We start from the raw sequence: 17,547 nt of genomic DNA on the forward strand, positions 1-17,547 counted from the left end.
CTTTCTAATGCTGCGACCTTTTAATACAGTTCCTCGTGTTGTGGTGACCCCCAACCATAAAATTATTTTATGTTTTCCGTATTTTTTTTGAAAATATGTGTTTTTCGATGGTCTTAGGTGACCCCTGTGAAAGGATCATTCGACCCCCAAAGGGGTCCCGACCCACAGGTTGAGAACCACTTGACTAACTGGTTCCTTTTTTTTAAAATTATATATTTAGGTTTAGGTTTTAGGTTTATTTGGATTTATATGCCGCCCTTCTCCAAAAGGACTCAGGGCGGCGTACAACATTAAAAACACACATCACAAAAGTTAAAAAAAAAATATGAAAAAAAGTCAAGCTAATCTATCATGAAAATAGTGTAATAATTTGATTTTTTGGAAGTAAATGAAAGCAAAACAGTAGATGCATTCAGAGAGAAAAATACTGCCCAACCCCTCCAGTCCATAACTTTCTGAAGCAAGACTGGTTGAGAATAATAACTGTAATCTATCACAAGATCTTTAAAGATCTGTGTTTAAATGTATTTGGATAAATAGATATAGTAAATCCTTTTGAATGTAACATTTGTAGAGCATCTACATTCTGTTGGCTAGTATTTTATGTACCAAATTTTCATGTAGAATTAGAATTGGAGGATTTGCAGTGGTAGCAAGCAACTTCTCCCTGATAATATTCCTCAGTCTATAGCAGTAATGGCGAACCTTTTCGGCACTGAGTGCCCAAACCGGAATGTGCGTGCATATGCGCGTGCTAAGGTGCCAGAAACCCAAATATCAGCTGGCTGGTGCGCACATGCCTGTTTTTGGGGCCGTTTTCAGACAAAAGTGGCCTGAAAACGGCCTGAAAACAGTCTGGAATATGGCCCGAAAAACAGCCTGTTTCTTGGCCATTTTTGGAGCTGTTTTCAGGCCGTTTTCTGGTGCTCCGGTGCCTGTGAAGAGCAGCTGGCTGGCATGCATGTGCACCGGAAACCAGAAGAGCAGTTGGCAACGGCATGTGTGCCCATAGAGAAGGCTCTGCATGCCACCTCTGGCACACATGCCATAGGTTTACCATCACAGGTCTATAGTAGAGATTCTATCCAGTATTTGGAGAATGACTGCAACTACAGTTTCTATGCTGCTTGGTGACTATCCCCAAAATTTTAGAACTCTAATTATCCAGGGCTTTGAAATCTTAGGGTAACTCTTTATAAACAAAGTAACTTTTCATCTGTACACAGTTGCCTTCTACATGTAAAAGACAACAAAAATGTCATGGAATGAATTTAGCAAGCACATTCCATTATCCTTTCCATGTATAGCTTAATGAGAGAGAACAGTATACAAAGGACTTATTCCAGCAGAATCATAAAGGACACAAAAATATGTATCCTGTACATATTGTGCCATATCCACCATTTTTAATATGGACCATTATACTCTGATTTATTTTTATTTATTTATTTGCATTGGACACCATGACATGGACACTGATTGTTTTCTATACTCATCCCATGCTTCTGCGTGGTATTTACAGTTGAGGTAGAGAATATATTCATGAAACTCATACAGATTTTTACAAATAATGTAATATTCCATATCTTTTGAAGTTTATATAGAAAATAAATAAGCTGGTCTTTATGCTATAGTGACCTTACTTTAGAGCATCAGTAATTCTATTCTTTAAAAATTATAGATGTGTTCTAAATAAACAACTGCATAATATACATGTACTGTCCTTTTTTTTAAAAAAAAAGCATGTATTTTGCACAACTGTCGTTCTACATGCCTCTGGTATTTTGTTGATTTTCAAAGAAGGATATTCATAAAAAAAATTGTAGCAAATCATCATGTGTCAGCGTAGTTGTAATATGTGCACATACCTTGAAATTCTGTATTTCACAGACTTGCCTTCTCCGCTAGAACAAGAAGCAAAGGCCATTGTTAGAGAATACAAGAAAAAATGTGACAGACCACCTGATCGTAGGAAAGCTTTCAACGCTTTGTGGAAACAGATGAGCCTCTTTAGTGAGTTTAGTACAGCACTAGCATTGGGAAGGCAACATCATTTTGATACTACTACTTTGAATATACGGTATTTCTGAATCTAGATCACATAAGGATTTAGTTCTACTCTACTTTTAACTATGATTTAGACTACATGGCTGTATCACAAGTTCATTTTTTTCAAGCTCCAATTCCCTCCTAAACTTGAAAGAATAAAACTTTCCATTGCCTCTAAGTAGAGAAAGTTATAGTAAACCGTTATCCCAAAACCAGAAATTAAAATTAAGCTAATTGTGTGATTAATGAAAGTTGGCCCATTTAGGACTAGAAAATTAGTAATGAAATTGGAACATGAAGAAGGATAAAGGACCTTGATAGCCTTGATAGCTAACGATCATAATAGCAATGTGCCAGTTTGGTCTAGAGGTTACGGCATCAGGCTAGAAATCAGGAAACTGTGAGTTCCAGTCCTTTTTTAAGCATGAAAGCTGGCTGGGTGACTGGGCCAATCATATTCTCTCAGCCCAACTTACCTCATAGGGTGGTTGTCAGGAAAATTGGGTAGGAGGTATGTTTACTGCCTAAATCAGTTCACACGCATACATAGCAGATCCAATACTAACATTACAGATTAGCCCTTAAAGACTATTCAGATTCATTTTGTGCAGATTCATTTTGTGCACTTAAAAAGCCATTTGCTGGATATTGTCCCCAAATGTCTTGCCTTACCCTAAAGAAACAAAAAATTTCTTGAAGAAATCACAGTATATCTGTAAATCAAATTATATTAAATTTCTAGAGAAATAGTATGTGTAGCACAAAAATACTTTGCATATTGTAATATTTCTAGTTTGATGGTATCCTCTGCTTTTAACTAGCTTTGTTTCAAATATTCTTTCATTACAATAGTTCCTTCTTTTATATTATTTTTCCCCTACAACCCTGGATGCTGTGTATTTTGTTGGAATAACTATCTTCTTCTATCCTATTAAAAAGAACTAAAATTCCTGGGAGCTGAAATACTGAGGTTCCTTCCCGAGAGGTAAAAACAGCACCGAATCTCTGTTACTGGATCAGAACTACTAATAATTTAACCCTGTGGTTTCAAATATTTTAGATCCCTAAAAATTCAATTTTCACAAATAACATAATTATTTTTTAATTTTGTGATTTATAGATTTAATTCGGTTTAAACCCAGAAGCGCTCGAAGAATCAGTAGTGTGTCCAGTAAAGGTAGCACTTCAGAAAATATCTTATTTTTAATTAAGTTTAAATAGTGTTCAGATTATTAAAATATACATAACTGATATTTGTGATTCTTTTTCTAAGTCAAAAGCACATAATACCTGTTTAAAGATTGTTTCTTTAAAAAAAGAAATATGCCCTCTTTTGTCTGTCATATTGCTTGTTATAGAAACAACAACAACAAAAAGATTTAGCAGAAAATAAAGATCATTTTGGCTTACTTTATTACTGTTGTATTTCATAAAACATACTTTTAAAACAGTTTATGCCAGGTTGCAATATCAAATATGATTTACCAATAGTACTGTGGCAATGTAATGCTAATAATTCTGATTAATCTGTTTGCCAATCTAATTATATAGCATTGCTTCTTACAACACTTAAACAAATGTGTTTGACATAGTAAAAATTAGAATGGACTGAAATGAATGCTCAAACTAGCATTTTGAACATTCTTTGTTGAATTATTTTTGTTTGCTGTTGGATTTGTTTTGTTTTTTAAAGAATGCATTTAAAACACACTATATTGCCAAAAGTATTCACTCACAACTGATTCTGATTATGTGGATGGGTGAGCGAATACTTTTGGCAATATAGTGTAATTCTAAAGATTTAAGCCATAACAACTGTAGAGCAAAAATACTAACATACTCTTATATATGCTTTTTGCCACCAAAATAACATTTTTGGAAACTGGAGCTTTGAAAATGCCGTGAAAATAAGGAAAAGCTATTCATTAATTTTAAAAAATATATCATCTTCAGATTTTTGGCCTATTGTATGTGATAGAGGTTTGTAACATTTATTGCTATCTTAACATACATTGTCAAATATCAGAATGTAAAGAAATAGTTGGGTGTTATTTACATACTGTAATAGTAATCTTTTTATGCATATGTAACATTTGTTTTCAAAACTGTTGTATTTTTGAAAATCTTGTATTGGATGGCTATATGATCATAAAACATAAGTACAGCTTTTTATGTAAAAATAAATTGTACTTTCAAATACTCGGTAGAATTCTTCGATTGGCTAATTGTTTTATTTGATACGTACATGGTTTGTTTGCTGTGGTATCTTATTGAGCTTTGTATTTAGATCAAGAGAATGGCACAGATACTGGACATCTCTTCCAACATTACTTTTCTTAACTTCAAAGCAACCAAGAAAATGGGAAATGCTGATTGCCAACTTTTTCCATAAATTCCATAAACTGGACTGTTTCAGAAGCCACATTTCCAATACTTCCCATCAAAGAATATTATGCAGTTTTCCCATCTTTTCCTTCTTATTTTTTTGTAGGAAGAAAAAAATCTTGCACTAATAGTATGGGAGGATTGGGGGCGGGGGAGAGAGACTATGTAATATTGCATAAGTATAATAGAATTTTACCCAGAAAGAAGATTTGGAAATATGCTGGGAACAGCCAGTTCAATGAAGGAGGCTATTAAAGACCAAAATCACAAATGTTATGAAGAATAGGGGTTACATAAGGTCAAATTCTTATTTTACCATGTATTCTAGTACATGAACAGATACTCATAAATGAATAAAAATTAGCTACTTGTCAACCCAGGAGACTAATTGGAGGCTAATTAGAAAGGATTTCATGTACAATGTATGAGTATTTCCAGGATTTCATGTACGATGCATGAGTATTTCCAGCCTTAAGGGTATTTTATAAGCAGGAAAAATTGAACTTCAGGCCAAATGTTTTAGGTGATATCTTCAGGCTAACAGCATTCACTATTTTAGCTGAGTATGTTGACCTTTTATTCGATGCATATTTCCTCAGGCTTTTGTTTTTCATTCTGTTAATTGTTCACAGCCGTTTCTTACGTTTATACACGCCACTCCAGCAATTTCTATTGGACACAATAGGGCATAATCATGCATGTAAAATTAAGGATATGGCAATGTCATGAATGGTCTCAGGCTAGAAACTGGGAATCTGTGAGTTCTAGTTCCATATTAGGCACAAAGCCAGCTAAGTGATATTAGGTCAGTGAGTCTCTCTGAGCCCTAGGAAGGAAGCAATGGCAAACCATATTAAAAAAAAAACATTTCTAAAAAAACCTTGCCAAAAAAACCTGTGGTCACTTGTCCAGGCCTGTTGCCAGGAATCAAAAAATGACTTGAAGACACTTGTATGTGCACACACATGCATACAGCATAGCATTTGCATTTCAAGGGTAAAAATAATAAGCTTATTGTTCTAACAGACCGTTCTGCACACCTTTGTACCAGAAAGTGCAGACCATAGCAAATCTTATCTTTAATCACTACCTTAATAGGCTGTGTTCTAGAAAGGCAAAGAAAAAGCAGTTGGCATATTCTTTAAGATCTACTGTGCAACTACCTCTTTTTATTTCTTTCTAAACCTTTTCTAATACCCTAATGCCAGAAATTGGCAATCAGAGGTATAGGGCTATGATTTCTTAGTATATATCCCATTGATACCTCCTAACAGGCTTTTGAGCCCTGTTTCAGATTCTTATTTGTTTTTTTCATAGCTTGGATGTATGCATGTTTATGTATATAAAGTTTAGGTATTTAAAAGCTAATATAGCAGAAGATATCTCTTTTGGTCTATTCTCAAGCGACATGGGGAATCTGCTCTGTGTCTTATACGCATCTTGTAGAATCCACATTGTAGTCCAGTGTTTCTTCATATGGGTTATATGATTTATTAATTAGTACAATATTTATTAAAGAAAACATATGTTTCCTCTGAGTCAGGCAGGGAGATCCCAAATCTGTGAAAGGAAATACACATTATTTTATAAAAAGCACTAATATAATTATCTGAGTCAAGTGGCTAAATGAAGATTTGGAAGAAGCTATGCATCCCTGAAAAGATGAAGCTATTTCATAATTACCAGCTCCGCTTCGATAATTACAAACATAGGTTTTATTTTCCATACAAGTATTTCCTTGAATCTGTCTGTAAAAACAAATAAACAAAAACCCCTACAGATAGTGCTCAATTTATGACCACAACTGGAACCAGAATTTCCTTTGCTAAACAAGGCAGTTAAGTGAGTCATGGCCAATTTTATGATGTTTTTTTGCCATGGTTGTTAAGCAAATCATTGTAGTTGTTAAGTGAATCACAGGGTTGTTAAGCAAATCCTGCTTTCCCCATTGATTTTGCTTCTTGGAGTCTAACTGGGAAGCCAGCAAATGACAATCGCATTACCTCGGGTCACTGCAACTACTGTAAATAAATGGTGTTGAATTTTGATCACTTAACTGTAGTGATTTGACATTCATAAGTTCAAGGACTGATTGTAAGTCACTTTTTTTTAATGCTATTGTAACTTCAAACAGTTGCTAGACAAATAGACTTATACACTGCTTCACAGTGCTTTACAGCCCTCTCTAACTGGTTTACAGAGTCAGCATATTGCCCCCAACAATCTCGATCCTCATTTTACTGACCTCAGAAGGATGGAAGACTTCCTAGAGCCTACCTATAATACCATAAACCACTTTGCAGTTGTATCTAATGATTTATGATGAATGTATTTTTATGATGCCTGTGACCACGATTTATCATTTATAGCTTTTATTACATTGAGAGCTTATGCACTGAAGACAAATTCTTTGTATGTCCAATCACACTTGGCCAGTAAAGAATAGTCTAGTCTAGTCTACTTTACTCTACTTTGTTCTATTCACTAGACCTCTAGACCCCCAGACCACTTATAGCAAGCACATTGCATTCAATCCAGCATTTGCTGGGTGTACAGCTTCAATTGATAACATATTTTACAATATAAACCAAAACTAAGATACGAAATGCCACTCAAAGCACAGTTTCGGTAGAGCTGAGGTTGCCTTGGCTACGTTATATTGACTTACAGTGCAACAATTTACATAGGGCAGAAATAGTGTATCAACTTGGTTTGTGAATCTATAAACTCAAGATCATCCAGGGACACAGGAGAGTAACCTGAGCACATTTGGTCAGTTAGCCAATAGGACAGTAGGGATTCAAAATATGCATAGAATATAACTCTGCATCAGTTTTCCAGCTTCAATTAAATACCCAGACTTTAATCCTCAACAAAGTCCTCAACAAAACACGCATCATGTTTCTTCTACACAACACCATTTCTTGCCAGTGCCCTACATTAACAGAAGTATGTGATGGATAGAAAAGATTCCCCATTCTAACATTCCTATGAAAACTTCAAAAAAGTATATTAGGAAATCAGTGATTATCTTTTGCATCCAATCAAATTAGCTGCATAACATACATGTAGTCCTCAACTTAGCAGCAGTTCATTTAGTGACTATTCAAAGTTACAACGGCCCTGAAAAATGTGACTTATGACTGTTTTTCATAGTTACAACCTTTGCAGCGTTTCCATGGTCACGTGATCAAAATTCAGCCACTTGGCAACTGACTCATATTTTTGACAGTTGCAGTGTCTAGGGATCATGTGAGCACCTTTTGCTACCTTCTGGCAAGCAAAGTCAATGGGGAAGCCAGATTCACTTAACGACTGGTTTAGTAACTTAACATCTGCAGTGATTCACTTAACAACTATGGCAGGAAAGGTTGTAAAATGAGGCAAAACTCACTTAACAACTGTCTCACTTGCCAACATAAATTTTGGGCTTAGTTGTGGTCATACATTAAGAACTACCTGCATAAGAAGAGTGTGTCATAATATGTTTCAACAGAATTTAAGATTTGTTAGATTAGAGGTGTCAAACTGGTGGCCCATGGGCTGGATGTGTCACGCACAGGCCACGCCCACCCCAGCTCCGCAAAGAGGAAAAATATAATGAAATGTCATGACAACAATGTGACGCGGCAAGTTTGACACCCATGCTTTAGATGTATAATCCTTACTCCAACTACAGTAGCGGAAAGTATCATATTTGCTAATAATAGGGTAGTATTTGAAATCCATTTTAAGATTAGATAAGATATAGTACATATGTAGGGCCTTCTCCTGGATCCCCGACAGATTCTGAAATCTAAGCAGAGAACATTAGAAACTATATCTACCTTATTGGTTGTAATCCAAACTTATAGAATGCAGAGTAGTACCCAATAGAGGTGTCCTACTTTTAAGAAGTAGAATAAGAAGAGGCTTTTTTTTTTTAGAAATCCATTATTTCATTAATAGAATTACTGGAAGCAAAAAAACAGGGCAATTGGACTATTAAACTTTAAAGTGTGTGTGTGTTGGGGGGGGGGGTTATAAATAAACTGTCAGTATTGGAGGTTACTATTTTAATGTTCATATTTTGGGAAACAGTCAAAGATATCATATTATTCAGCGATATAAAAGAATTGGTCAGGAATGAGGGCTTTGAAGTTTGGTTTATTTAATTTAGTTTTGTTTTGTTTAAAAATGCTTAAATATTTTTTCCTATGAAAACTGAAGGAAAAATAATCAAAATCTGACAATTGAGTTTTTTTCTCTGGGGTAGAGATTCTGAGCACATTTGCATCACGTGATCACACCCTTGCTGATGTGTAAACCAGAGTGATTGAGTCAAGAAAAATGCATATTTTATTTTCATTCTCTGCACTACTGAACTGAGGGTTTAGTGAAGCTTCTGTTTCCTTTTTTTTGATGCTTATTACATTACAATAAGGAAGGGAGAGGGTGTAAATATGTATTTCTAAACCAAAAGGAACAAAAAATAACTTTCTTGCTATTTTCCCTTCCCAGTTGGTTCCATCTATGAGTGTAAGGCAATTTTTTTTTATTTCAATAGAAATGCCTCCTGTTGAAAAATTAAATTTGGCAGACATCATGAAATCCAGTTTGGATTTGTCAGACGGATGGCCTAATGAGGAGGAGATGATACGATTTAAGAAACTAAGGGATGAACTTATCCAAGATGAAAGACAAGATTATCCTGAAGACAAAATAGTAACCAATGAATCTATGCTTACATTAAGGAGAACCAGGACAAAGGAAAGTCTTTCTCGTAAATCATCCATACTTTCATCAAGGTAATAAAACATATAAGCCAGTTTATGTTTTTATATTTATGGTAACTCAGTTTGCATTCTAATGTAGATTATATATTACCGTAGTATGTAAAATTCAAAAAATGCTTGATAAATAGTAAAAATCTAGAAAGCCCAGGGGGAAATTAGAAGCTTTTCTTTTTAAAGCAACAATAATAAGAATGGAATTTTAAATTTTCCATAACCATTGTGATATTATTGTATCAGTCTAAGGAAAAATAATAATTTTAAAAGGGTAGCAATCTTCCAGGTATCATCATTCCTACTCTGAATCGATCGTTAAAATTATCTGTGGGTGGGTCCTTGCTGTTTTTTCAAAGACTTTTAATATCTTCATGCATCGCTTCTGCCAATGATTCTAGTGATAAACCTTATAATTGGTTCCAAAAATAGATGGCCATACATCTCTATCAACAACTATATGAATAACAGGAATTGGTAGGAAATTCTTGGCAGAAACAGGACCAGTTACAGTGTTCCATGGTCATGTTTCCAGGGGAAAAAAATGTATATCCAGGAAAATGAATTCATTTAACAACTACATGGTTTGATTCATTTTATGACCATTGTTCAAACAGCCATAAAATTGAGTCCAGTCATGTGCTACCTTGACTTACAAACACAGTGACTTATGATCCCAATTCCAGGCTCTATTGTAACCATATGTCAAAAACTACCAGCATTTAGGAAGAGCCAGGGGACAATTGACATTGCCTGTACAATTTCACATTCAGGGAATCTGTGTACTATACATACATATATATATATATATATATATATATATAGATAGATAGATAGATAGATAGATAGATAGATAGATAGATAGATAGATGATAGATAGATAGATAGATGATAGATAGATAGATAGATAGATAGATAGATGATAGATAGATAGATGATAGATAGATAGATAGATAGATAGATAGATAGATGATAGATAGATAGATAGATAGATAGATAGATAGATAGATAGATAGATAGATAAATTCCAAAATAGATAACAGTCATTTTCAGAAACTAATACTTTCCACAACAAATATAACCAATTAGCAGTATATTTTTTAAAGGTAAATGAAAAAAAAGATTAAAGAAATGGTCAGTTATCATCTAGAACAGGGGTGTCAAACTCAAGGCCTAGGGGTTGGACCCGGCCCGCGGGCTGTTTAGAAATGGCCTGTGGGGCTGCCCTACAAACAACAAAGGACCGGCCAGCAAAGGACCAGCCTGTGGTGCCTCTGCCAGTGAAAACGGAGCTCAGGAGGGCCACATGCAGCCCTCTCAGGCTCCATTTAAACTGGCAGAGGGCGGCAGGAGGCTGAAAACAGAACCAGGTACCTGTTTTTGCTGGCAGAGCCCTTGGGCTGCCACAGGCGCCCTGACACGAGTGATGTCAAGTTGGCCACATCCACCTTGGCCACATTCACCCTGGCCCCCGAGGTCAAACACAACCCTGATGCAGCCCTCAATGAAATTGAGTTTGACACCCCTGATAGTTCCCGTTTAGTATCACTATCTGTTTTGCAGCAAAACTGATGAAATACATTGGTGCTTCTTAAAGACTCACAAATGTATTTTCTCATAATAAGATTTAGTGGTCCATGAACTATAAAAACTTACATGATAATAAATCACATAGTTACATAGAACATGAGAATTGAAATCTAAAGCCAGGAACAAATGAAGCCCATAATATGTACTTGGACAATTAATTCCTCAAAGCAGTTCCCATTGTAAAGTCTTTTATTTAGATAGCTACCAGCTGTTAATGCTGGTTTTGAAACATAACCCTGATATGAATAGAAATTTGCAACTAATTTTTCAAAAGACACTCATATCTTATACATAAAGTATTTTTGAAAATGCTGAAAATAGAATAATTTTCTAAGTCCTTGTTTTAGCATTTAAATCTAAACAAATCCCAAAACAACTTTTAAAATGTTATGAAATCTTATGATTTCAATTAACTCACTCTTTTTGCAAAGCAAATGAGAAATGACATCCCCTTGGTTGAAGCATGCAATCTTCTGGGTGTTTTTTTTTTTAAAGCAACAGAGCTAACCTAAAATTGTGATTTTGATGGTTAGAGGCAGATAGAACATAGCAACAGATTTTTCTTCAAAGATTCAGGTGGTGGAGGATTGCATGTAATGTTTTGTATTACAGGATCAGTATATTAAGAAATGGAATACATATTTTTGAATAAATGACCATTTACAGTACCTAAGATCTAATATGAATTAAATAATTTCCATGTTAAGTTTGAAGGCATCAAGAAGAACTCAACAACACCCACTTCCTAATGCCTTCCTATATTTTTCTGCTATCTTCATAAGAATCTAATTCTTAATTCCAATAAAAACATAACAGTTCAGTTCCAAATGTTCCAAGAAAGAGATGGTTTGGGCCCAAAGTTAGTCATTGTTCAGTCCCTCTGAAACTGATAAAGAATTCCCTTGTAAAATAATGACTAACTGTAGTTGAATTGAACCTGCATGCTGTCTTAATTCTGTAATCCCCCCCCCCCCCAAAAAAAAAATCTGGATATGGTTTATACACAAAACTGGGCAAAAAACAAATGTTTAAGAGTAAATTACCTAAAGAACAAACAAACAAACTCCAAATTATGCTCAAACCAATTTTATTGTTTTAATATTTATAATTCATGTACAGTTTATTTCAATTTAGCACAATCATGCTAAGAAACTATGACCTTAAATTTTTGGGGAAAAAATGCAAGGAACAAATGTAAATTAGATGAGAACCAAACAGAAAAAGGGTTATGGGAATGATATAATTCTCAAGTCTGCTTTGTTAAACTGGTGTCTGTCTGGAACAGTAGTAATTCTGAAGTAGACTTTTTTAAAAAATAAAATAAAGCCTGAAGAAAGTAGAGATGATTATAGAGATTTTTTGTTCAACTACTGTGTTGTTCTGCATAGCTTTTGATGACAAATATAATTGACTGAAGTTAACAAGTCTATTTTAAAGGAATAAAAAGAATCTGTTTCCTGCTGCTTCATCATATGATTTCATAATCCAGAGTAAAATGGCAGAGGAGTGCAGATTGGCAGCATTAAAAGAAATGAGGGAAAAACAAGCTTTAATTGAACAGCGGAGAAAGTAAGTGTTATAATTATTTTCAACAAAATTAGCGTAAATAAGTTTACTAAATATGGGTTGCAGAAATCTAGAAGATCAGTAGATGGTGGCAGAGGTTTATTTCTGTATTATCTTTCTGCCATCTGACAATCAGAATTTTTCAAGCCTAAATATGAAAGCCCTAATATAGAAGATGTTACTACTTGACAGAAAAACACGGTGGTTTTTCATTTTAAAAATGACTATCCATCCAGCTTTGATTTGCTTTTGCTACTTGCAGAGTGCAAGATTTATGCCACAGATAATAGGAGCAGATCCATGATTTTAAATCAATAAGGAAGATTATTTTTAGTGCAGGAAAGCAGTAAACAGAAGAAAGATTGTTATGCACCTCCTATTTTTCACTGCCATATTCAATCAGTTCCTTCATATTGTTACTTTTTCCCCCTTATTATTCTAAGACTGCATTTTCACATGATGATAATAGGATCAGTGAAAATCTAACATGTTAAATAAACTTTTAAACCAAATTTCTAGGTTAAGATCATACTCATTTAAGAAATGATAGCTAGGGTGTGTAGACAGTAATATTTCTATACCTACTGTTTCTCACCATAGCCTCTCAGCAATATTTCTACCACCTCTGTCCAGCATCTTTTTCACAGTTGCAGAATTTTAACTAAATTCATCCTGACTTTAAATACGCAGGAAAATATTAGACTTGCATAAACTGACATATTTGCTTTCTTGTTTCATATTCAGTTTTGAAAGTTTAAACCAGATATATACTTAATTTCACTATTTTTGTGATTGCCAAAAAGCACCTGGCTTCTTTGAGCAGCACTGAAGCTTGAATAAGGGAGGTTTAGCCATTTCTGCTGTGTGAATAACCTAAAGCTGCTCTTAAATCAATATCTATATGAATGTCCATGTATACACACAACATATGATAGGTTATATTTAGTATCTAGAAATAGAATCATTGTTCTATTATGATTGTTCATCTTCAAAAATATTATACACACTTGCTCAAGAATAAAATTCCAGTATGATTTTCAAAGTGTGGTGTTTTTCTGGAAAGTTAATTCCAATATTGACTATGTGACTTAGTGGTGAAATGTTAAATACTTTTAAAATGTTTTTGAAGAGATAAAGAAGTTCTTCAGAAATGGAGAAAACAGGCCAGAAAGATAAGAGAAAAGAAAGGAATATATACATATTCACCCCAAAAAGGAAACACAATGGTATGTATCAGCATATGATTTTGTTCTGCAAAAATATGTTGCTGGTTTTTATAGTGAAATATTGATATTGGGGTTCTCTGTACTCCTGACCTAAATGCTTTGTACTGTATTTCATTGCAGTTATTTCCCCATAGCTGAATTATGTATTTAGGACAGGATTTAGGTGTCAAACTCAAGGCCCTGACATGAGTGGCGTACAGGTGGCCACCCCCACCCCACCTCCCGAGGTCAAACACAACACTGATGCGACTTTCAATGAAAGTTTGACACACACACACACACACACGATTTAGGAGAAGATTTCTGGTGACCCAAATTAGAAGTACCTTCATTAATCCTATGATATGTGCCAGACCACTCTGGAACAGTATTTAACTTATACTTCCTTAATTATGTAAACAATCATCAGTTGTAGAATAGCTGGTCATCTGATTTGGTCTTCACATAGAAAATGGAAAAGATGCATTCTCGATTCTTGATTTTGACGATTAGATGTGGAGAATATCTTGAAAATAGTTGAAAGCACAAAAATTAAGACTTTGGCAAAATTCTTGGAGATTAAGGCATCTCAGGATAATCTAATCATCTTGTGAAGGCCCTAGCTATCTTTCTGTCCTTAATTTGTTGAGTCTTTGCTTTCAGAATGAATTATTTGTATTTCTGTGAAAATATCTGGATCAATTTAATTTGATAGATCTTGTTTTAGAGCCTCTTGGGCTGACTAGTGCCAAAGGTTCAGTTTGGTTAGATCGTGAGATCCATAACCAGAGTTTCCACCCAAGGACATACACACTCAGAGAGAAAGAAGTAGGGAATGGAGAAATGGTAAATATCAGCATCTGATAAGGGCAATATGTTAGCCCAATATATATTCACAGATATTATATAACCGGTATATGTATTTGAAAAAGGTAGTGATATTTCTCAGAAAAATAAAATTTTAAATGTGTTTAATGTGTTAAAATGTGAAAGTGCAAATGTTCAGAATACACATTTAAAATTACAGCTGAATCTGGTTCTAATATAACAGTAATAATAAAATATGGAACAGTAGAACAGATATGGACTGGCCTACAAGAGCTACAGCAGTGATAGCAGCATAAAATACATTTTCAGATCCTGCCACCTTTTTTTTTCCTATCTGAATTAATCATGTCTCTCCCTCCCTCCCTCCCTCCCTCAAGATGGTGTCCTATGTAGATTAGTCCCCAGTAAATTAACCTACACAGCAAACTTTTTCTTCAACTTTATTTTAATTTATGACTACCCACCCCCAGAACTTTGGAGGAAGCGTGCAAATGTAAGTAAATACTTACATCAGCTCTTCACCCTGCAGCGAGAACCCATGTGTGCAGTAGGTGTCAAAACATCCTGCACATAGCTATTCAAAAGCTGTGGCTGCCCAAGCTGTTTGGAGGCGTTGAAACAGAAGGGCTTTAATTTAAAATAGGATTGTTGATGGCTGTCTCCTGAGATTTTACTTATGCCAAATTCAAGTAAATGTAGGCTGGATGTTATAGTTAATCCAGAGAGAAAAATCTGCCATCAGGGTCCCAAGAGAGAAACTCTTTGTTTTGTAACCCTGTAAATAGAGCAAGTCCCTCAGTTCATTTAAAGAAGTAAAGTCTTCCTCTACTCCTGGTGATCATGTGGATGGGCCACTTTGACAACAGCAAAATTGAAGTGGAATGCATAGCTACATTTCCCCCCAATTTTTCTCTGTGGTCAGGCTTATGCTACTGTGATTTTCAGATAGTCATCTATCCAAGTAACAAAGTTCTAGTAGAGGAGAATATATGCAGCTCGAGGTTGAACTGTAGGATGATTGATGCTGTCTTAGCTTAGTAGCTTGTTTGCAGATGTTTTATTACCCAACTAGGTAACATCATCAGTATTACTGACTGTTAGGTTTGCTCCCCATGGAAGATTAACACTGATGATGTTACCTAGTTGGGTTCTGAAATGTCTGCAAGGCAGCAAACAACCAAGTTCAGCGAGCACAAGAACTTAACAAATAACAACATGGTCCAACTCTGCTTAGCTTTACTAATGTAATTAGATAATGCTGCTTGCTGTAACTCTGTTTATTATAATTTAACAAAACAACCAATGAGCAGTCATTGGAACAGGTAAAGCTTATGAATGGTGCTTCTAGACTCAAAAGAATGGCATGTATCTGGCTTTCATTTTTATTTGTTTAAAATATTTTAAGGCTATGAGATTGGGCCAAGTGTTTAGATGATCATTTTATTGATTTTATTATAACTTTTTTTTTGCAGTACAGTATAGTATTTTTCCCCAAATCATTGGGCATTTATTATTTAAATGAAGCTATTTCAGTGAAGTTAAAATGAAAAACTGTGTAGGCTTAACCTATTCTAAAAAATCAGGGCTATTAATCACAATTGTTTACAGTATTTGTGATAGTGCTTTCAGACACTTAATTTGACATCCCTTTCTTAGCTATCCATCAGAACTTGTTTACACTTAATGTTCAGCTGTGGCTTCCTTATCCATAACTTGTCAACTAAGCTGCACTTAGATACACATAGTGCCATAAGTCTTACCATAAACAATTGTGTTGAACTCATCAAATTTGCTAAGTCTAAACCTAATAAATTGTGATATGGTTTAGCATAGTGTACAAACCCAATCTAATTAAGGCTGTTGATGTGGAGGAAAGAGTTTCTTCTGCTTCCAGGTTCAATGAAAGTCCAATTTTCAGACCCTCCCTATAGAGATCATAGGGATATCAGTTGATAATAGAACATTCTTTCACTGATTTCTAGAGTCCTGAATTTTGAAGATTTTAGAGCTCAATGAAAGAATTGGTTGTGATACTAAATCCTTATGTCCTTGATCTTCACATTTTAGTTTTAAAAATAAGAGGAACTAATCAAGAGAATGATTTAAAAGGATTAATAATTACACCAAATTTAGACTTTTATAATGACATGTGTTTGGATATTTTGTATGAATAATTTGAAAATTATTCTCTTAGTGTCTACCCTGAATGAATATGTGGGAAACACAAGAGGGCACTGTACCACCATAGTATTTAATTGCAGTGAGGCTGCAGGCTTAAACAATATCAAATTAATAATGCAAACCATAAAGGAACAAACATGACTGTGTTTCCTCTATTTCTATCAGTTAATTAAAGGGTAGTTCTAAAGATGATTTGTAGGTAAAATGTCAAAAATTCATGGTATAAGCAGAGCAGAAGAAAAGGCTGCTTGGTGTATCATTGCTAAATCTTATTGGATAGATTGTAAAATGATTGCCTTGATTATATGGCTGACCTGGCTGACTTTGTCGGATTAAAAAAAAACAAGTCTACATAAGCTAAACTTAGTATGAGAGATCATTAAGAATTCCTAGGCTGTAGTTTGGTAAATTGAAAAAAAATCTTAGAAGAAACAATAGAAGAAGAAACAATAGCAAACCACTTCTGCATTGTTAAGAAAGCAACAATGACCTTGTTCGTGACAACATGAAGAATCAAAGTTCTGAAGGAGACTTAACTTTACCCTTGATTGATTGCTGTGTCAAACCACTGAATTCATTTATCTGAATGGCTTGGTTGGAAGATAAATTCAAATATATACACAAAGAGGCACAGTGAGTGTTCCATGATTTTGTCACTGCAAATCATACTTTAGTATCTTCCTTTAATAATCCTTAAAGTGTGTGAGAAGAAGCTAAGTTACTATCTATTGGTAGGTCTCTGGATGGTTTGCAGTAAATTAGCTAGCCTGTCTGACTCTCAATGGCCTTAACAGTGACAATTTAAAAATCTTTTTCCTCAGACAAAAAAATAGAAAATTGAAAACAAGTTATTCAATGACTGGCAGAGACAAGTAACAAATTTTACATGGCCTAATAAAAGATTGAGGATTAAATGTAAGAAACTGCAGCTCTCAGAAGACCAAGGCAATCTGGCAGCCCTGAACTTCAAACTGTAT

The 17,547-nt window shown here is 34.6% G+C and overlaps 1 protein-coding gene across 3 annotated transcripts in view; it reads left to right on the forward strand.

Annotated features, from left to right (window-relative positions):
- LRRC27 (leucine rich repeat containing 27) overlaps positions 1-17,547 on the forward strand; it is a 71,215-nt gene that overhangs the window by 31,233 nt on the left and 22,435 nt on the right. For all 3 annotated transcript variants that reach the window (XM_081954833.1, XM_081954832.1, XM_081954834.1), the window contains exons 6-8: positions 8,981-9,221; positions 12,228-12,359; positions 13,486-13,582. In XM_081954833.1, coding sequence (XP_081810959.1) covers positions 8,981-9,221; positions 12,228-12,359; positions 13,486-13,582 — 470 coding nt within the window. The remainder of the gene's footprint in view (positions 1-8,980; positions 9,222-12,227; positions 12,360-13,485; positions 13,583-17,547) is intronic.

Source organism: Natrix helvetica (genome assembly GCF_964273705.1).
Source record: "Natrix helvetica genome assembly, chromosome: 5".
Classification (NCBI taxonomy): domain Eukaryota; kingdom Metazoa; phylum Chordata; class Lepidosauria; order Squamata; family Natricidae; genus Natrix; species Natrix helvetica.